The 21,302-nt window shown below is 39.4% G+C and overlaps 1 protein-coding gene across 9 annotated transcripts in view; it reads right to left on the bottom strand.

Moving 5' to 3' along the window:
- Positions 1-30: 30 nt before the first annotated feature.
- LOC121512582 (cAMP-specific 3',5'-cyclic phosphodiesterase 4D-like) overlaps positions 31-21,302 on the bottom strand; it is a 129,369-nt gene continuing 108,097 nt past the window's right edge. For 8 of the 9 annotated variants that reach the window (XM_041791918.1, XM_041791921.1, XM_041791927.1 and 5 more), the window contains 13 exons: positions 20,198-20,234; positions 19,421-19,494; positions 19,294-19,343; positions 18,998-19,110; positions 14,922-15,015; positions 8,429-8,601; positions 8,243-8,341; positions 7,877-8,041; positions 7,597-7,696; positions 6,227-6,381; positions 5,552-5,674; positions 4,979-5,161; positions 31-4,669 (listed from right to left, as the gene is read on the bottom strand). In XM_041791918.1, the coding sequence (XP_041647852.1) occupies positions 4,088-4,669; positions 4,979-5,161; positions 5,552-5,674; positions 6,227-6,381; positions 7,597-7,696; positions 7,877-8,041; positions 8,243-8,341; positions 8,429-8,601; positions 14,922-15,015; positions 18,998-19,110; positions 19,294-19,343; positions 19,421-19,494; positions 20,198-20,234 (1,948 nt within the window). In that variant the 3' untranslated portion in view covers positions 31-4,087. The remainder of the gene's footprint in view (positions 4,670-4,978; positions 5,162-5,551; positions 5,675-6,226; positions 6,382-7,596; positions 7,697-7,876; positions 8,042-8,242; positions 8,342-8,428; positions 8,602-14,921; positions 15,016-18,997; positions 19,111-19,293; positions 19,344-19,420; positions 19,495-20,197; positions 20,235-21,302) is intronic. The other variant, XM_041791919.1, reaches the window with a different exon arrangement.

The raw sequence follows: 21,302 nt of genomic DNA, 5'->3' as shown, positions 1-21,302 counted from the left end.
AAAACATCCAGTTTGATTCTTTTCAATGTAATTTATTGGCAGTTTTCACATAAAACACCCTGAACTCCCAAGACTCTTTTGGCTTAAAATGAGGAACAAAAATAGTCATTTTCTTTGACACATACATTGGAGTGGCAGATGTATACATTCTTGTCATAAAGTAGACTCGACTTTTTCGGCTCCAGAACATTAAATCAAATATCCTATGTTACAGTACTTTGTCTCAACAGACACGTTTCAAAGAATAAATATCTTTTATAGAGGTTTGCACGACACAGCTGAGGCGACGAGACTGCTTGAACATTTATGGAGGCAGAATCAGCGTAACACAGAAATGTGATAAGAGCAGAGACTCTGCTGCTCATCTTACACATAAACACTGTTTGGTACTGAAGTCATCTTAAAGAGCCACTCTGATGCTTTAACATGCTGATGTTAAACTTCTGAGCACTGAAGACTGGGGGGAAGAGTGTTAAATGTTAATCCCACATTATAAAAAGGCCATGGCATAAAAAGTAAAAACTCACAGAACCATAGAGGATTGCTGTTTATTTTTGTTTACCCAATCTTTTAATAACTGCAGCTTTATTTATAATCATTATATGGATTATTAATACTTGAATTACTAATGTGTAAGTAGCTAGATGTCTTAACTTCATGATCATTTGTAGTCAAAATATTTTCACTTTTGGAAATGTGATTTTTAGACCAAATGCTAAGCTGCTGAAAGTCTATGAGCACAGTGTTTATACTGGAACTTTTACTGTGCCCAAAAAATACTAAGAGATATGTTTGATATAAAGGCCCAAAGCTCAATGTACGTTTTCAGCAGAGCAACTTTTAAGATTAACTCTAAAATATCCAGTCTTAACACACAGGACAAAATGTTGTGTGAAACAGATTACATGCCTTTCTGGTGGTTTATTTTGAAAACTAAAAGGGATTTCCTTTTGGTTATTTACAGACATAGTACATTTTCATTAGCTTTCATGATGATCTGCTGGTTACATTCAAACGTTTGACTCTGAGTATGTATGGCGTTTGGCCTGTAGGTGGTGTTAGAGGTAAAGTGTTGGAAGACCGACACACTAAAGCAAATGCTCTTCTGCTGCTGAGGTTTACATGGCATCCACATCACCAAGCTTTGAGGGATTTCAGCACTTAGCTAAGGACAGAAGATAAACACAGCTAAATAAATGCTGCATTTTCTTAATGTATCCTGATAAATCCTCAACATTTTATGTGTGTCATTTTTGTAGTCTTCTCACTTTTCCAGAGCTGGATACTATGAGTGACAGCATGTTAAAAACAGCAGAACGGTCCTTTAACAATCCCCTCCAACCACTCCCATCACATGTAAGGCTACTCAGTAAAGCTTACTATCTGAGTTAATAAAAAACTGAATGACTAGTGTTCTCTACGACTGCCTGACCAGGAAGTGCATCATCTCTCATGTAGTGGTTCTTCTTCCTGGTCTCTTAAGCTTTAGCATGATGGTGACAAACACTGAACATGTACTTGGAACAAAGAGAGTCCTGAACTTCTGAAAACTACACACATTCTCAAGTCTCGGCTATTTTGTCTAAGAAAAGGATGAACAGATGATCCTAAGTTTCGCAAAGTTTAATAAATTGTCTCCTTAAATACTGTTTACATGTATAATTGGTAAAAACTAACACTTAAAGTCAGTGACTTCCATACAATCATCAGGTTAAAATCTCTAGTGTAAAAATTTACAGCATTGTAGGCTGGCAAGTGTTGGTGTGTTTTCAACACTTATGGCACACAGTTATCCCCGTCAAGCACATTCCTACAAATAAGACCAGAACCTGATAGATGACTCTTTAGTTTGAACTACAGCAGGTTGATTTGTGTCAGAAACATCTCAAACTGTTCTCCTTTTGATCTCTGTCAAAACCAGCGGGCAGGGCGGAAAACTAATGTCATGATATTTCTGGAATTATACGACCTCTGCAGTACATTAAAAGCTTTAGTACAAGCTCAGTTTGGGCTGTGATTCAGTTAAGTTCATGTTTTTATCTGCCAAACGTTTCCTATAGACTCTACACTAATAGAAAAATTAGTCATCACATTAATTTGCTTGTGGGGCAGAGTATAATACCTAGCAGCATCCCCATGGCTGAAAAATGAAGTGAAGGCACAAGAGCCAGGTGTTTTTTAATGGTCACTCATATTAAGGCTTACAGTTCTGCATGAATGAAGACTTTGCTGCTTTGAGTGACCAGGTGCTGCTAGTGTTATAATCTGAATCTGAACTTGGTCTCTTTAGGTATGAAGCCTCTCATCAAAGTATGGTCCAAATATGTTCACTTCCTGCCAAAGGTCCAACAGCCAACTCAACGCTTTAACCTTGTAGTGTGTAAACCGCTCTGTGACATCACAACAGCCACCGCCACTAATCACATACAGTCCATCAGAAATGCCATGAAGGAGGAACTAAACGTTAAATGTTCATTCACACCTATGAGCAATTTAGAGTCGTCAATTAACTAGCATGTTTCTGGACTGTAGGAGGAAGCAGGAGCGCCTGAAGGACACCTTCGCATACACCAGAGAAAATGCAAACTCCACACAGAAAAACCTAACTGTGAGTGACACCATCTCTGTTCACCCCGGGATAATTAATATACCATTTAACTGTTGTATTTCTGTATGGTGCATGTAGGAGGAACTCATAGTTTTGGGACTGAGAGCCATAGAGAAAGTATAAAGGGATGTTCTAAAGAATTGTGGGTCTTTCCATTAGCTTTACCAACAACAAAAAAAGACAGAACTATGCCAGCACTGTCTTTTAAAGTTCTGGTAAAGGATACTTTTAATTAATGCCAACATTCACAAACAGAGCAGCCAAAAGCTACACCGCATTTTAAGTGAGCCCACATCTCAAAATAAAATTTAAGATTTAAAAAAACAAATATAGTGCCATTGACAGAAAGTCTGACATTTTAATGGTTTAAGAACATTTGTGAATTTTGGGCCAGTTAGTTTCCAGCCCTGCCTTCTGGTTCTGGTGTCCGTTGTTGTCTGTGTGATCAGTAGGCCTGCAGTGGGTGAAGCCCTTTGTGTGACTGGATAGAAGAGCAGAAGGGCAGAAATGGTAAAGTGCTACTGTGGACCGGAGGCACCCTGATAAAAAAAATAATAATAATAAAATGCTTTTTAAGCACATAAACACAGACAAAACCAACAAATGTTCAACATATGAAGACCTAAAACAATGACAACAATAAAATCATCTCAGGTAAAAAAATAAAGTGATCATACAGGAGGTGTCTTTTGGGTTTTCAACGTGTCAGACTGCACCTCAGTCTTCTTCATTGTTTGATCTCTGCATTGCTACAAGCTGGTTTAAACATACGTTAATTGATTGCTTCATTAGCCAAATTTTCATTTAAAGGGTTTTCATTACATTTAGAGACACGCAGGTGAAACAAAGTCTCAGGTGTCTCTGGTCTGGAGGTAAAACAAACAGGAAAGACAGTTTGGGATTAGTAGAGGGGCACTACATCCATGCTACATTATGTTTCTCTTCATACCCTGAGGTTAAAGTCCATCCGTTTTCTCGCTGCTCATTTACATCATGTGTTTTGTGAAAATGATTCATCACTCACATCATTCTTTAACAAAAAAATCATACTCACTTATTCCAACCAGACTCGATAATTTTATATCCTAAATTATAACTATGGTGCAAAATAATATCCAAGACCCTGTCAGACCATGGCGCTCCTCATTTGCTGAACATGTCTGAATGTCATGAGCTGTTATTTAAGAGGAAGACATTTTCTTCACTTCTCATTCTAGCCAGTTTGAATGCAGCAGTCTTTGTCTTGGATGCTCCGAAATGAAGCTACAACAAAGCAGGACGGGACAAAAAAAGGCCAATCGGGCCCCCAAAGAGAGGCTAAAATGATTCGTCTTGCTAGAATATAAAATCAGAGAGGGTGTCTCCAGTGTAAAGGGACCGTAGTGATTTTACAGACTTTGTTGTTTAAGGCCTGCCCTGCCCCATCTCACTACATCCATCACCCGTGTCTCTCTGGGTTGGGGCAGGTTGTGCTGGTTGTTATGTTCCCATACGCAGACAGGTCACCCCATCGCCCTCCTGGCTCAGGTCTCTGTCCCTGTCAGTGCCCTCCTGTCCTGGCAAGGACAGTGTCCTGTGGGGTTGGGGGTTCCGCACAGACATGGCAACCAGGCCCAGGGCCCGAGATGGGTGAGGTGAGGGGGGACGGTACCTGCTGCTGCTGCTGCGGGGATCTGGGGACAAAGACGGTGAGGAGGAGTCTTGGTGCCGCTCTCCTCCTGACTGGGACTCCTCTTCTAGAGGACTCTCCAGTTCAGACTCCAGTTCCTCCTCGTCCTCCTCTTCCTCCTCCAGAGTGAGCTCAAACTGGAATTTGTCTCCAGCACCTCCTACCCCTCCACCTGAAGGGAGGATCCCTCCTGCTGCCAAAGCAGTGTCTCCTCCTGATCCCATCCCCGTGTGGTGCTCCTCAGGGCTTGAAGGCGATGGGCTGCGGGGGATCATGCTCTGGTACCACTCCCTGTTGTCCTCCAAAGTGTCCAAAATGTCCTGAGCATCAGGGTGCACCAAGTCTGCCCATGTCTCCCACAGAGGGTGGACAATGTAGTCGATGAAACCCACCTGGTCATAGAAATAATGTTACTGCTGACAATAATTAACTAATTAAAATAGCCCCAATAAATATGTTTTACTACATCTAAAAGCAAAAAGCTGAGGTAAACTTGGAAATGTTCTATCTGTAGAAGTGGGATGCAAGTCTCATTCGCATTTTCAAGATAAAACTGTATACTTAGATTTATACTTATACATAGTATAAGACATTGAAAAGTTACACATTATGATCCAATTTGAATAATCTAATCATTGCAGCTGCAAGTACACTGTAATCCTCCTCATCCTCACTGTGTCAGGTGTGTCTGTAGGTCTTACCTGGTTCTTCTCTATGGAGGCATTGTGTTTGTCACACATGGGGCTGATCTCCATGCCTTTGTCTCGCTCTCTGTCTCCCTGGGTGAAGAACTCCACCATGATGCGGTCTGTCCACTTCTTGTAAAGCTCCAGCGGTTTGGTGGGGTTGCTCAGGTCAGCACAGTGGACCATGTTCTGCAGAACCTGCAGGAGAACATGTAATCAGTCTGCTGCTGATAGAATACAGTGTCTCAGTTTTTATATTGTCCCCAACAATAACTCAGAAAAAAACCCTGGGGATGCAATAGCACTAAAATCTTGTCCTGATTCTACTAATGCCACATCAGTGCAGTCTATGAAATAGTCATTATATTTGATGCACAAGTCTAATAATTATTTGAATCCAGCAGATGGCAGCACTGCAACAATCACTTCCTGGCTGAAAAGCTTTGAGTGGATGCTCACTTTTAACAGATCTTTCTCTGATTGTTTTAAGTTTTCTTTTTGGTATTTCTAACTTGTCAAAACACTGAGTAATCTGTAATATTTATTGTGTTTTTTTGTGATATCATCACCGTTAGAGGGATTTCTTACCTGGATGCGGTCAGAATAATTGTCTAGCAGCAGGACTCCCAAACTGGTCACCTTCTTAGTCTCTACCATTGTCTTCATGTCTGCCAAAAAGTTCATGTGTTTGGACATATCTGTGGCAAGCACCTAATAAAGACAAAAACCCCAAAACAGATCAACACAACAGCATGAGGCGTGCAGATTTAATGATGTAAAATATGTCTTGCAAAGTGCATTTGAGACAGGCAATGATAATTCACGGTGAAACGCCTGTATGCTTCTGTAAATTTATCAGCAAAATACAAAGAGCTGTAAGAGTCCCATTTTACAATCAAGCAAGCTTGCGTTGGTAGAATATTTACATGCATCTTAATCAAAATGTGCTATGTTCAGGGCGTAGGCCTGATTGGAAGCTCTTGCACAATGAAGAAATACATTTGAGGATAGTATGTGTGGATCCAGCTGATAAGGAAGGAGAACTGTCCAACAAAGGTGGTCAGCTACAGTAGCTGTTTTGCCAGAAGTGTCTTTAAAGTAAGCTGTAACCACATGTGCACATAAAGCTGCTGTATCATCTGTACACAGACTTTACAGAATATGAGAACAATAAAATGCAAAACCAAACAGGAAAGTGACATTCAGGTAATACATGGCTGCAGAAAAAAACAATATTCAGTGTAAGAAGAGCAGCAGTCTCACCATGTCAATCACCATCTTGCGCAGGGAGTCTCTCTGCTTCTTGCTGAGGTTTTCAAAGATGTCACAGTTTTCTTCTTGGAGCAACTTGAAGCCCACAGCGAGGTGGTGATTCTCCAGCACCGAGGCATCGTTGTACATCAGCGCAAGCTCTGAACCTGCAGAGATGGAGGTTGAAGTTGTTAAAACCCGTTGAACTGTACGAGTCAAACATAATTCTTCTTAAACAAGCGTTGCTCATGGTAGCCTAGGCTAAATAGGATCCTGTGCCATTACAGGGTTTTACATCAACTATGGCCTGAAGACCTGTGGTTGCAAAATATCACATGTAGGTGGCCCTATTACACCAAGTTTTATTTCTACTCTTTGAAGCTTTGCCAGCACAAATTTAAGACCACCAACAATCTTATAACCTAATCTTATCTAAGGTTTCAGCAGTGTCCTCAGTTAAAAGAGACCTACACGTGTGATTGACAATGCAAGTAAACCAACTTAATACTTAACAAGTTCTGGAAATTTTTTAAGGCCCAATCACAGAAGGCAACCTGTACCATCCTCCAGCACATTTGACCCCCAATGCCCAGTTTGTTTGACTAGTGTGAGTGCTCTGAACCATCTTCAAGTAGGCTACACTTCCTTAGCCCTGGCATGGATGGAAAGGTAGGTTTTGACATGGTACGGATGATCATGCAAGCACAAAAGGAAAGGTGGGCCATGTGGACATGTCTTAAAATCAATATGACCATACCTCTTGAGAATCATCTTAAACAAAGGCAGAGTTAAGAGGTAACCCGCTCAGGCCTGCTTGAAGCAATATGAGTGTAGGCAAGTGAGGAACTGGTAAGGACTGCCTCTGCGCAGTAAGAGGCCAAAGTGCATGGAGTGAGTGTACCCTTAATGTTTCTACAATTAAGCTTTTAGATCTGTGCCTACCGACCTTTGATCCTTTGAGCCCCCCCTATTTGCATCTAAGAAAATTTGAGCCCACCCCCCCAGAACCAAGGCAAAAAAGTGATACATTTGGGTAAAAAATTAACATAAATTGTAATCATTTTCTGTTTAAATCTAAATAAAATACTCATTAACACAAATGTTCTTACTCAAAGACCTTTGTATGAAGGATTTATAAGTGTTATATCATGATTTTAGTTAATATGTGCACATCTAATTTTAAAAACCTCAGAGCAGGCAGAGCCTCGTGCCCCCTCCTGAAATCTCTTGCCCCCTAACTTTTATATATTAGTATCTTAATTATTTAGTGCCAATACTAGTTTGAACTATAAACTGACGCTTTAAAAATACAGGGTGATTGATTTATTGACGTTGTTTAGCAGTTTGATGTTGTGGTTTTGTAGAGACAGACAGAAACCTACTTGTGTTGATCAGAAACTGGTTGGTGACTCCTGGGTGGTCGACATCATGGATGGCACTAGCAAACAGCGCAGCCATGATCTCCAGGTCCGTGAAGACTGCCTTGTTTGCGCAAGAAACAGAAAAAACATATTGATTGAAAACTGCACACTGACAAACAGTTTTGTTGCCTTTAAGAAATACTGCCTACTGGCTAGTCTGTTTGATCACAAGAAGCAACAAACTTTAGGTAAACAACAATTTGGAAAGACATTGGCAGCTACATTGAAATCTACAGCTGACCTCTAAAGCAGGGGTGGACAGAAGGACATGGGTGGACTGCACCACATCAGCTGCATGTATGTTATTGTGATAAGCTACATCTGCGTGGTAATGGTCCTCCAAGGTCATCATGAAGGTGATGAAGGTGTCAACTGGGATCTTAAAGGTTTTCAAAAGGTCTCGCTCCTAGAAAGGGGAGAGGAAGAGTTAAGAGGAGAGAGTCAGAGTCATTAAATCCCAAATTATTGTTTCTGGCCTCCGTGATGGTGTGAAAGAGTAAAACTACTGCAGAAGAAGACAAACTTAACATTGAAATGTATTTCTCCTTCTTTCATATACAGTATTTATTTACATGAGATATTTTGTGAGGTGAGCTGATTTACCTACCTGGAAGATGGAGTACATGACAACCGTCAGAGGGCGATTTCCAGAAAATTCAGCTATCTTGAATATATCCAGACCCCAACGATTAATGTTCTCAACCTCCTGGACGAGTAAAGAATGCTTACATGAGACAGAGTATGCTTGTGCTTTTTTGTGTTTTGGTCTGCATGAGAGTGTGCAGGTTCCCACCTTGGCAAGCATGTTTTCCTGTGATGTGCTGACTCCAAAGCGAGGGATGCAGGCAGATGCTAAGTTGGGACTTTGTGTTGCCTTTTTCACACCACTGATCTGTGACATCGGCCTCTTCTTCTTCTCCTTCTCCTTATGAGGTGGAGACAGGATCTCCACATCATGTTGTTTGTCTGTGAAAACATTGAGGCATACTTGTAAGATCTGGTTATCTTTACAAAACTCCAAAACCGTTCATCCCTTTTTGGGTAGCATTGGGGTGGCACCATCAGGAGGTCGAACTGGCATATGCCCCCATACCTGACCTGACTGTTCATGTTTCTAAGTCATATAAACATAAAGAATAAGATGAGTATTTCCATTTTATTGCTTCATGACTGGAAAGAAACAGCAAAGATAATGGACACTGAAAATCCAGAGAGTGATCAGACAATAATTGAGGGGAGAAAGTACATTTGATAACCTATAAGCTGCAGTTGGAAAATGGTTAATGTTAGCATTAGCTGCTTACTATTCAATGTTTGAGTTTGATATTAATGGAGATATATTTAACATAGATACTAACATTCATCCGAGGAACCCTCAGTGGACATAACAGGAGCATGTGACCATGGGGTTCTGATCCAAACTGTGATGTTGTTGATGTTTTTAAATCATACAAACAACTCTACAAGTGAAAGTTTGCAACTTTGTCTAGGAAGACTGCAGGCTTTCTGCATGTGTTGTGAACCTGATCAAAGTCAAGCCATATGCCATGTGGCTTATTAAAAAAACTCTTCATTGAAACCTTCTTGAGTTTATTTTAGTTTCTGAAGTTATTGGTTTTCTTATTAGTCAAACTTATAGAACGAAATTCCATGTCTCACCAAAATAAATCAAGTCTTTCAGTCTTTTATTAGAAAACCTGTACTGAAATGAACTATACTTACAAAGATCTCTTGAATAACCACTTCAGTTGTTATACTAATTTTATCTTTTTCTTATTTTGCAAGAAATCGACAATACCCTAGGAAATGGACATTTCTTTGCTTAATAAGTTCTAATAAAGTAAACCCTTACCTTACATGACTGAGACCATTAACCCTCCTGCATGTTTCAGAATTAATCTGTCTTCTCTCCAGACAGCAGGAAACAAAAGCAAACCTCTGGCTGAAATGGATGTCCAAGGACTTTTCTCATTTTTTTATGAGCTACATTGCCATGAGGACTGTTACCTCAACTGCTACTTTGGTAAAATTACAGACATGCATTTAGTGTAGACTACACATAATTCACTCTGTTTGTAAACAACCATATTTACTCTGCTTCTATTGTACTCTGTGTATTTATTGATCCAAGCATTTAGCGAGAAGTGAAAATATTACTGATGTGAAAAAGTGCCTCATATAGTCCAGGGAAAAACAACTGCAGCACCTAATGCAATCTACTACTGGTGAGTCTAACAAAAAATAGAATATCATGTAAAGGCTCATTTTTTTCCCTGATTTACTTCAGAAAGTTAAATTTCCATTTATTCAAGATTCATCTCATACAAAGTAAAACATTTCAAGACTTGTTTGTTTTAATCTTATGGCTTATAGCTCACAAAAGCAAAATCCACTATCTCAAAATATTTTAATTTTGTGGAAAAGTCCAAATTGCAAAGATTTTCTGAGCCTTTTTACTCTCTCTCTGGTTCAGTACACACAACTGCAACTATTGGGAAGACTGCTGACTTGACTGTTGTACAGAGGACAATCACTGACAACCTCCACAAGGAGGGTAAGCCACAGAAGCTCACTGCTGAAAGCGCAGGCTGTTCTCAGAGGCTGTATATAAGCATATTTCTTAAAAGTTGACTGGAAGAGAAAAGTGTGGTAAGAAAAGGTGCACAAGCAACAAGGATGAGAGCAGCCTTCAGAGGATTGTCAAACAAAGCAGATTCAAGAACTCAGAGGAACTTTATAAGGAGTGGACTGAAGGTGGGGCCAGTGGATCAAGAGCCACCACACATAGAGTCAAAAACGAGATGTCACATGAAATCAAGGTCCAAGAGTCTGGAGGAAGATTGGAGGGGCCCTTCATGCTCCCATCTGCTGAGAAGCTTTAAGGATATACTGATTTCCTTTTCCAGCAGGACTAACCTAAACCCCATAGAAAATCGCTGTCAGGAGAAAGATGAGAAACACCAGACTCAACAATACAGACGAGCTGAAGGCTGCTATCAGAGCAACCTGGACTTCATAACACCCCAGCATTGACACAGACTGATTGGCTCAATGTCATGTCGCATAGTGTCGCATAGATGCAGTAATTTGTGCAAAAAGGGCTCAAACAAAGGACTGAGTGCATAAATGAACAGGATGTTTGAGAGAGTCAGTATTGCCGTATTACCGTTTTGTCTTTTGGACTGTTTTATGATATTCTAATATTTTGAGATGGTGGGTGTTTTTTGTTTTTGTGAGTCGTAAGCCATAATCATTAATATTCAAACAAAACAAGGTCTTGAAATATTTCTCTTTGTATGAGATGAATCCAGAATGTATGGAGGTTTTACTTCTTGAATTAAATCACAAAAAATGAGCTTTTTCATGATATTCTTCTTTTTTGAGATGCACCTCTACATCTCTTACTTCACTAACACTCAACAGTATGAGCTACAAGTTTCAGATGGTGTTGCAGCAATTACTATTACAACTGAAATTTTCTCATAGCTTCTCAATAGCTGCCACTTCTATTTATCCTTTATAAATAATACTATTTGTATATCAAAGTATGTGTGAAATAATAGGAACATTGACTTCTCCAAAGGAGGACAGTGAAAACACACTCACAAGAAGTATACAAGCAACTTGACTCATTTTACAACAACTGACTCAGCTGATCCGTTGGCCCATCATTTCAGCTAAGTTGAGGCAATCAGGCCAAAATGAAATCCATGTACCAAGCACGCTTCTTTTACTGTAATTTGACACAAATAAACATGAAAAGAATGAATCATTTTTCACTATATTAACCAATGTACGTATTCTAAGCACACTGAGAATCTATGATAATGACCTTGTGAAAAACAGCACTTTGCAGTGCTCATGTAATACACTTTTACCCGCAGACGGCAAAAAAAAACATTGCCACTGGTCTTTTCTTCAAGATTCAAATAAAGTTTGAAAATGTCCTTCACATCTAAAAATAGAGTAATTTATAGACTGTAATGAAAGCAGCATTTCTAATGTTTACATTTCCTGCTATTTTCTGTATATAGAACAAGGTTAGCACGTCACTGACAGGGAATGACTGTAAACACACAGTACAAAGCTCAATTATCAGACCAAAAAACAAAATGTGAATATATATGAAAGTTACGGATGATGGGAAGCTCAGCATTGTTTTTAGCTTGATGATGAAGCGCTTCTTGTGTTTTTCCACTTGTGGGTCTGAAAGACTTCCTCACAGCTACAAGTTGGAGCTTTTTTAACCTTAGAGACAAGCTTGTAATCCTTTAACATAGAAATCCCCAAACAAGTTTTCCACCAACAGAATGACCAAAACCTCACCTGATTTGTTGGAACAAAGGTTCTGTCAGAGAAGATACAATAGTAATGAAAAATGACTCATCTGTATTTTAACAAAACCAACAAAAAAATGACCCCACTCTGTGATAAAAGACAGTCAGTTGCCAAATATGGTCCCATCATCCCCCTCGCAGGCAGGATTCCTTCAACAATATCCAGATCAAAGCCACACGACAGCATAAAGATGCAGAGCGACTTGAGTGGCAGCATCGCACGAGGCACTGGCTGGCCTCTCTCACCTCTCTCACTGTGTCTCCTCTTCCTCACGTTTAAAACCATCGTATTCATTTCCAAATGCAGCCAGGCCGAACACCGAGGCACTCGTTCCGAAACAGCATCCACCTGACAGCTCCATCCTCGTTTGGCTGGACCTCCATCCTGCCGGCACGGCTGTCGAAGACTGAGCCTCCTATTGATGCAACATGCCGTCTAATAATATTGCACCCTGTTGCTACGACAACGCCACACAATGTGTCCGGGAATGCTGTCTGCCGCCGCACCTCCTTCTCTTTTAAGGAAGGAAAAATCCTCACCTCCTCCAATCATTCTTATGAACAAACAGTTCTCCTCTCCTCCCTCTGGAACATGCTAGCTTTATATTTTAAATTTTAAAACTCTCCTTTATATTTAATCTTCCCAAAGCTATATCCTCCTTCCTAAGAATGCAAAAATTCATCTCTTGGATGCTTTACAAATACCCCTGTTTCCCCTTTTCCACAAAAAAAATCCTCCTTCTATCCATTTTTCAAATTCTTTTTTTATTTTGTCTTTGCTAAACCATTTAAATCCACCTATGTGCTCCTCTTTTCCTGCTACTTTGTATATTTCTCAGCTCATACCTGATTTTTCCCTTTACCGCGGTAAAATAAACAAAACCTACATGTCATCCTTTAAAGACATCCTCATATCCACAAAAACAGTAGTTTGATGATGCTTTGTGCTCAGCTTTAACATCTTGCACCTTAACACTCAATAAAGCTTGATATAGATATGCAAATCAGTCCCCTTATGTTAGATGTACAGGGAAAAACATGCTTCACTGACATGTGTAGAATAACATATTTTTTCAACTTCTAAATGTGTAATTTAATGAATTACGTGAGATGAAATACAGGCAGCCTTCAGCACAGGGCAGCTTAATTCAACAGAATGATAAACTGCTGCTTCCCAAATGTCAAAGAAATAAAGAAAAGCCCTCCTAAGGAGTTTGCCAGAGATTACATCTCTTAAAAACACACAATTTTTTACAGATTTTTGTACCAACCTGAATCAGTTGTAGCTTAACCAAGCTTACTAACTTGCAAAAGAGTTCTTAAAAACACAGGTTTGCTTCCTTTCATGGCTTTCACCTCTAGAGAATGAGACTTATTGCATCTGTTTGCATTTGGCACTTCAAGAGTAACTAAACCCTCCAGACAACATTTTTCAGCCAAAAACCTATGTTTATGGGTATGTAGTAGTGTTTTTGATCAATTCTGGTAGAGACTTGACATTTCAGCATAAATTTTGTATTAGAAATATGCATGGCAATAGCCCTTTCCAAGCTGAAACTTGGCTATTGCAATTGAATATTTCTACTGGATGTTCTGCAGGCGGGCAGTTATGTGATGCCAGCTTCTTTTCCACATAGAGCTCCCCAGTGAGCATCCACTTTCTAAAAGACAGTGGTTTGGGAAGTAAATTGCAAATCCTGTGAAGTAAAATAAAAGCACCACTAACTGCAGTAGTAGCAGCTGACAATGGAGGTTTGTGGTGGCGATGTTACAACTTCATGTTACAATGTCATTTTTAGCAGACACTTTTTCCAAAGCAACGGACATCTGAGAGTAAGACCAACACAAAGATCTAGACGGGAGGAAACAACATCAGTAGGTGCCACAAAGTGCTCTAAGTCCAATGCAGTGTTAGAGGCAATGCACATAGTGTGTAGAGGTTTTTTTTTTAAATAATAATCATCAGCAATGAAACAACCAATCACTAATGTGAGACCTCTCATTATCATCGCCACCATTATTTTGTCTTCATCACTAATAAAGACCAAAGTACCAAATGCTGGGTCGCTTACAAGAGCTGAGCGCAAAACCCTGTGAAGTAGAGTGGGACACTGTGAGCCAACTGAATTTGGGAGACTTATGCTATCACTGGGGACAACAGCGAAGAAGAGTCTAGTTATGTGTATAGTGTTCTCTTAAGAACTGGGTCTTTAGCATTTTCTTGAAAGTACAAATGGACTCAGGGGACTAAACTGAGTTGGGAAATTCATTCCACCATTGGTAGACAACAGAGGAGAAGACATGAGCTACTGACTTAGGGCCCTGATGTAATGGAAGTACCAGGCACCTTTTACTGGCCGAGCGTAGAGGGCAAAAGGGAGTGAAGGAATGGATGAGGGATTTCAGGTAAAAATGAGCAGTTTTAGTGGATGCTTTGTCACCGTGCCACTCTAGGATTGTGAGTAGTGCACTTCTTTTACCTGAGACTGTGAATAAACCATGTTTGCAACAAAAAAGGTTGATAACAAACTAGTGACTTCTAAAGGTGAAAATGCCATTGTTTCAGAACCAAGTAGCTTGTGGTAAGTCTACCTAAATTTGTTGTGACATTATAGCCAATAATCAAATTTGGAGGGCCATTATCTACCATTCACTCGCTTCCTGTGCTCACCATCCACACTGATTCATTCCTGCCACTCCTCAAAAAAGTCACTGCTTGCTGCTTTTTCATTTTTTCATTCATAGCTGAGTAACCTCACTCAGCTTTTTATTCATTTCATTAGATGTATTTGTGTGTCACATAGGCTGCATGATGTTGCAGCTGATGGTGACAGAACAAAGGAGAGACTTAACCCCCACACACACACACACCCCTGTCCATGTTGATACACTGATTATCTGAAGGCATGCTTTTGAAATTTCAGGGAAGACATTACCCTCTAAACTCACCTAGGAAGGTGTTTGCGATAAACTCTGACACCTGATTTCCCGAGCGGCTTGTCTCTGATAGTTGTGTCAGCTCACGGTTTAGCATCCTCTTAAACTGTGAAGATACACAAAAAGTAACACAAATGTGGTTAGTCCAGGTGAACAGCTGATAAAATGTTGAACACTTGAACAGACCAGACTCATGCATGTCAGGTTTAAACTACATTATAGCAGTAAACTTCATTTGGGAAGTCCTGAGGGGATAGTCTGATTAAACAAGGCCAGAACAGACTAAATTGCCTTGAGTCAGGAATCATATTGCAAGAATATGTTTTTTAGTTTTATTATTTTGATTATCTGCCTGAACTCACAGTTGGAGGAAATGTCTCTGGGCTATAAGTAGACCACTTGTAGTCACTGATTTTACTTTTAATGAATATTCTGAGTTAACCTGACTAGTTTATTCATTTGCCTTTTATTTGGTAAGAATAAAATACACAGTAAAAAGTATTTCATACATTCATACAGCAGGAGCATGGAAGATGAGGGTACAGCGTCAGACAAAATATTGGAATAATATTTTTTTATAATGAAATCTATGAAAGTATTGGGAGAAAAGCTGTACACTGCTCTGTACAAAACTATTGTGAGACTACAGATTAGCAAGGATGAGGTTTAACTTGTGTTATTTTACATCTTGGAACAGAAGATGTTTGATAATTTATTTTTGCTTTTGAAAGTTATACTTTAAGGGAGAAGCTGCAGCATTGCAGTTTGTATGGTTTAGCCTTCATAGGTAAATAAAGAGAAAATCAATGACCAACTATTTAAAAAATAAATGTCAAAGCTTTCAAACTGTAAAAGTTTGCTTTCTTGTTATTTATGACAAATGATATGAAAACAGTATTGAGAAATACTAAAACTTGCTTGCTAAGTGTGAAAATAACCAGCAAACTAATCAATAATGAAAATATTTGTAGTTGCCACCTTAAAGTGTCATTTCGATCACAGAAAAGATACAATAAAAGAAAATCTACCAAGCAATAAGTCCAAGTTTTCCCCTCTCAAATATCATGAAAAAAATTTGCAGAGACTTAACATCTCTAACATGTCCGTTTAAAAACACAGGGGGAATTCTGCACTATTAAAATCTGAAAATGTATTCATATATATCTTTTAAAAGTAAAAGGAAAAATATGGGTAGCGTTCAGTATGTTCCCTTAAGTTTTATTGCAGCACCAGCAGCTTCACACTGATTATGTAACACATTCAGCATGTGGTGGCTGAGCAGGGAGGGAGGGGGCTCTGGCTGCGAGAGTGATGCTGCAGTGCTTACACTGCTACTATGTCACATAAAAACATACACACTGGCATAGACTATTATCCTGTAACTTTAATTTGTCTATTTATCATCAGGCTAACTTCTCCTGTAGGTTTTGCTTCCTCTTAAAGTGTTTTCCTCCATCTCTGCAAACTCTTTCTCAAATACATTCAAATATATTTTCAAATGACATTCAGTGGATTTATTTGGCTGCAATCCAAATCACTGAACTGTTCCACATTACAAATTATTACAGAATGCCTTGTTAGCATGCATGGCAATGATCCTCTGTTTTTTCATGCAGATATACCATGCATAAAATCTCAATATTCAGTCCATGTGAGGATCCACTTCTCAGTCAGATCTACCAGGGAGCGTTCTTTCTCCTGTAAACCCTGCACTGCCTCCCCTCAGATCCTCAAGTAAACAAGAAAAAAGCTCTGCCCTCGCTCACCTGTGTGAGTCTCCAGCAAGGACTACCGCGGAGAGCCGAAGCAGGCATGTCAACCGAGGCATGTTGATGTCAGAGGTTGCTAAAATCCCAAACCATCGGCAAACAAGTTTACTTGTTTAATGACAAGCTCCAGAACCATTTCTGCTCCATGCATAGCCCAAGACAGTTTAAATATAAGAAGGATATCTGCTTGGAAATTAAGTTTCCACAGTCCCATGTCCTCTCCTGAAGGTGAGTTGGGGGTTTAGGGGTCAGAGGGGAAGGGTAGGGTAGGGTGAGGTGGGGGTGACAGGGGATGTGGTCTACCATCACGGGAGAGAGGGTGTGACTGCAGTCGCTCATCCAGCTACTGTCACACACTCTCAATGAGACGGAGAGAGAGAGAGAGAGAGAGAGAGAGAGAGAGAGGCTGTGAGGAACCCCCTCCCCCCTGTCCTGCACACAGTCCCTTTTCTCTGACCAATTAGATCTATCCTGCTTCAGGGGCTGGGTGGAGATGAGAAATCTGATTGGCTGACTTGGAGCTGGAGGCAGCAAAAATCTGGCCGCCAGGTGGTGCAGAGGAGCAGGAAGGAGGGGAGTGTGAAGACGCTGCTTAATTCACTCATTGAAAGGAGATGCCATTCATAAAATGAGTGACAAAGTGTTTCACTGCAGCTGTGTGTGATGGAACAGCTGGATATACCATATGAGGACAAAACTAAGGGTTTTTCAAATAAATCTTCAGGTGTATTACTGCAGCCACTTGTGCAGTTAATAACTCCCTTGCATTTCTCTTTCATAAGTCATTTTATCTTTGTTTTATTTGTTTGTTTAAGTTCTTTAAATGCCTTTATTTGAGCGACAGGACAATAAAGAAGGGTAGTAATTAAGAAGGAGAGCAGTTGGAATCACATGTAAGAAAGTGATGAGGCTTAAGGTCTATACTGGGCTACTCGCCTCAAAGACTACAGCCTCAATACTTTGGGCTGTAGTCAGATAACCCTCCTCCTCCTTATTGTCAAACTGTGGTCTCAGTATCCATGATGTTATTAAAAACATGTGATATCTCAAACTTAACCAGGCCCTCCTTCCTCACTAACTTCAATCTGACTTTGGGATTGGAAAAAGAATTGTATACACATACTATATACCACCTTATTTATTGCTATAAATTCCAAGTTTTGCAATGTGTAGGAGCCAATGAGTGCTAGTTATTACTTTAAATAGGAACCACTCTTTGTCCAGGCAGGGGTACCCCCCCAAAGGTCAACAGTCTTTACTGCTAAAGAAGTCAGTGTAGGTGCAGTGTTTGTGTTGGTGAAAAGTTTGGATTACTGTAAAGTTACCAATAAATAGATACAGTGTTAAAACACACAGTTTGTCTCTGACTCTTTTCAGACAGGTTAAGGTTTGTCTGTGTTTCAGTGAGTTAAGCCCAGGTGTAGTGCCTCAGTGGCTTCAAGCATCGGCTTAGCCTCAAGACTATGCATTTATTATCAATGCTCATATCTCAATAATGATAAGATTCTAAGTAATCATCAGGGTTGGAAGAAACAAGTAACATTTACTCAAATACTGTAACTGAGTAGTTTTTTGGGTACTTGTACTTTTTTGAGTAAATCTTTAAGTCAGTTCTTTTACTTCTACTTTAGTGATCTTTAATCAGGGTAACTGTACTTTTACTTGAGTACAAAACTCTTGTACTTTTTCCACTTGTTGTACACAGCAAAAACTGGAGTGTTGAACATTTTGAAGTTGATTTACTCAAAAAGGGGGCAGAGTGCCCCCTTTTTCATCAGTATGCTTTGCCTTGTTATGAGGATAACTCAGCTCTGTTCTTGCCAGAAGAGACCCACCTTGTCACGAGTATCTGCAGCTCTGTTATACTGTAAACATTTCACATTTTCAGAAGTACAATTCAACTATATAATATATAGAGTGGACTAATAAACAAACTTTCATAGTGTTTAATTTAACTCTGTATTAGTCTAATTAACACTGTTAATTTTGCTGTGTATTTTACTTAATTATATTGTGACTTTACCTTAACGACCTGAGATCTATTCTCATGTTGTTCTTACCAACAAGGAAAGATCATATTTCACTGCTGAATGCTATTGTGCAAGGGGGGCGGTAATGTGGGACTTACTTACCAAACAAAACACTATTGAGGGGAGGTTTCCATTTGACAACCCTGGCAAAGAGCTGGCATTTTGCTGCCCATTAATCTGAACGGTTTACTTGTGAGGGCTATTATCAAAAGCATAACTGTGTAACTGGGAGCTTATTCTTTAAGTATGGCACAAGTTTCTTGTATTTATTTCAGTTTTGCCATCTCACCTTGTTGGATGCCATTTCGCTGACTGAGTGTCTTGTCTGCAGCGTCTCCAGCTGGTCCAGACACCAGTCCAGTTCCTCCAACGTCTCTACCGCCAACTTCTGATAGGGCTCTTCTGAAAGTTTGGAGGTTAAACACAGGCACACGTTATAGTAACATGCTATATGAGCAGGGGGATTTCAATTTTTGACCTACAGCAGGGGCACTAGCTGATAATGGCTAATGAAAAATGTTGGCATTATTACAGGCAGCATCACAGGATCTCAGTTATAACATTTAATGATATATTAAGACTGACCTGTATGACATTGCTTACACATGGGGGGCTGGTTGCTGGTCGTCGGCCTCCTGAAACAAGAAACAAATTTGTGTTAGTAAAATAATAAAATGGCAGTTAGTCACCTGTTCTCATCTCTCAGTCTTACTTGTTTCCAGCACGGTCTTGCAGATGTGTCAGAGCAGCAAAGTTACTCCTCACTGTTCGTAGACTGGCAAGAACCTTAACAGAGAAAAAGAGAAGTAAAGAGCGCACAAGCTATTCCACCAATTATTTGACTCTCTTTTGTACCTTTAGCTTGCTGATTGTCAACCTGATTATGTGGTGTGTGAGCTTGAAGAAGAGTGCTATAGCTGTACACCTAAAGTTTCAGTATTGGATGTGCAGGTTTGGCAATGACATCTAAATGGGTCGATAACTCCGATAACAATAATGAATCATGAGTGTTAGTTTGGGGTTTTTCTTTTGTTTTAAATTAAAATTAATTCAAAGTCTAACTACATTTGGGCAGAAGGTAGCTCTTGATCAAAGTGTTGACAGAAGAGCAGAGCACGCACACATACAAAGACTCAGTACAGCTCAGTACAAAGAGAAAAGTGTGGGTGTTTTCTGTGAAAAATTAATCTTCACTTAATTCTCAAAATGATGATGATGGGAAAGATAAATAAGTGCCAGTGAGGAGCCTTGTGGGGCATCTGAGCAGAACCAAACGTACAAAAGGAGAGAATTATTTCAAATAGAAAAAAAAATGCTCATAGTTTATAATCCATTTAAGGGCTCTTATCTTGAAATTTTGCCTAAATGCAATACCATTTTTCCAATGCAAATGCTGTCAAGGAGACTGGACTGTTTTGACTTTTAAGTTTAATGATAACAGCATGAAAATGATGGAAACCTAAGAGCTGATAAAACAAATACAACTAACCTGTGCAAATGGAGTCACGATCATGTCTTCTCCATGTCTGCAAAAACGGTGACACACATAAAGAGACATCTAGTGAATAAACAATGACTATAGACTGTATAAGCTTAAAAAAGAACCAATGACAACAAAGAATTTGTCATTATTTTCAGAGGGGTGGTACACTGGTTGACAGGAATAGTAAAGCTGCTTGTGACCAATAGTTAGTCTCAAATATCACACTGAACATAAGTGGAGGAGAGGGGATTTTTTTAAGTTCTACAAATATTTCTTAGAGGCAAAGATGTAGAATAAAGTTTGGATGCAGCTGCTGAATTCAAATGGAAGACTTTTGAGATGATTTTAAGCTTGTTTTAAATATACTGAAATCAATGGTAATTGCTTTTATTATGCAACAAAAGCAAACAAGACAACCAGGAAGATCATTTCTGTTAATTCATTGTCTAAAGATATTGTCATGGGGTAAGTGTAGATTATTAGCAGTCTGCCAAACAGCATGTCTTTACATTTTGTACCACAAAAACTATCAATAGCACTTTAACCATTAAAAGAAAGCAAATAATACTATTTTCAAAGAACAGGATCAGCAAAGGGACAAAAGGTCCCACTTTGTCCCAGACAAATTGAAAGTTCCTCAAGAAACATTAAAGTATGTTTAAATAAGACTGAAGCCACTTTGGTTCAGTATAAATTCCTGTTAAACATAATGCGGCGCACATTAATGGTGAAATTTTACTGTAGCGTTTAGCAGCTGATGAGCTACATGTCTCTGGAGAAATAAGGGACCTAAACAAGAGCTGTATATTGAAAATAATTCTCTGCCAATGTCTGATATTAGTGTTGCTTTGCCTGTTGTTTTTCGTGAGGGTAAAACATCACGAAGTTACCAAAGGTGTGCCTCCAAGATAAATATTTGTATAACTTTAACCATGTGAAGGTGACAAGCAGAATTCATGCTGAGGAAGATTGTCTGTGAAAAGTAGTGAATCAGAGCAAGATGTGAATGCATATCCCTGAGCAGCAGACAGCTCATTAAGACAGGTATTTCTGTTAACTGTTTTCTGAATTGTGGGTTTCAACAACAAAAACCCTTCAGAATGTTACTGTG

Source organism: Cheilinus undulatus, linkage group 7 (genome assembly GCF_018320785.1).
Source record: "Cheilinus undulatus linkage group 7, ASM1832078v1, whole genome shotgun sequence".
NCBI classification, from domain to species: domain Eukaryota; kingdom Metazoa; phylum Chordata; class Actinopteri; order Labriformes; family Labridae; genus Cheilinus; species Cheilinus undulatus.
The sequence above is the reverse complement of the archived record's forward strand: the minus strand, read 5'-3'. Positions and strand labels throughout refer to the sequence as shown.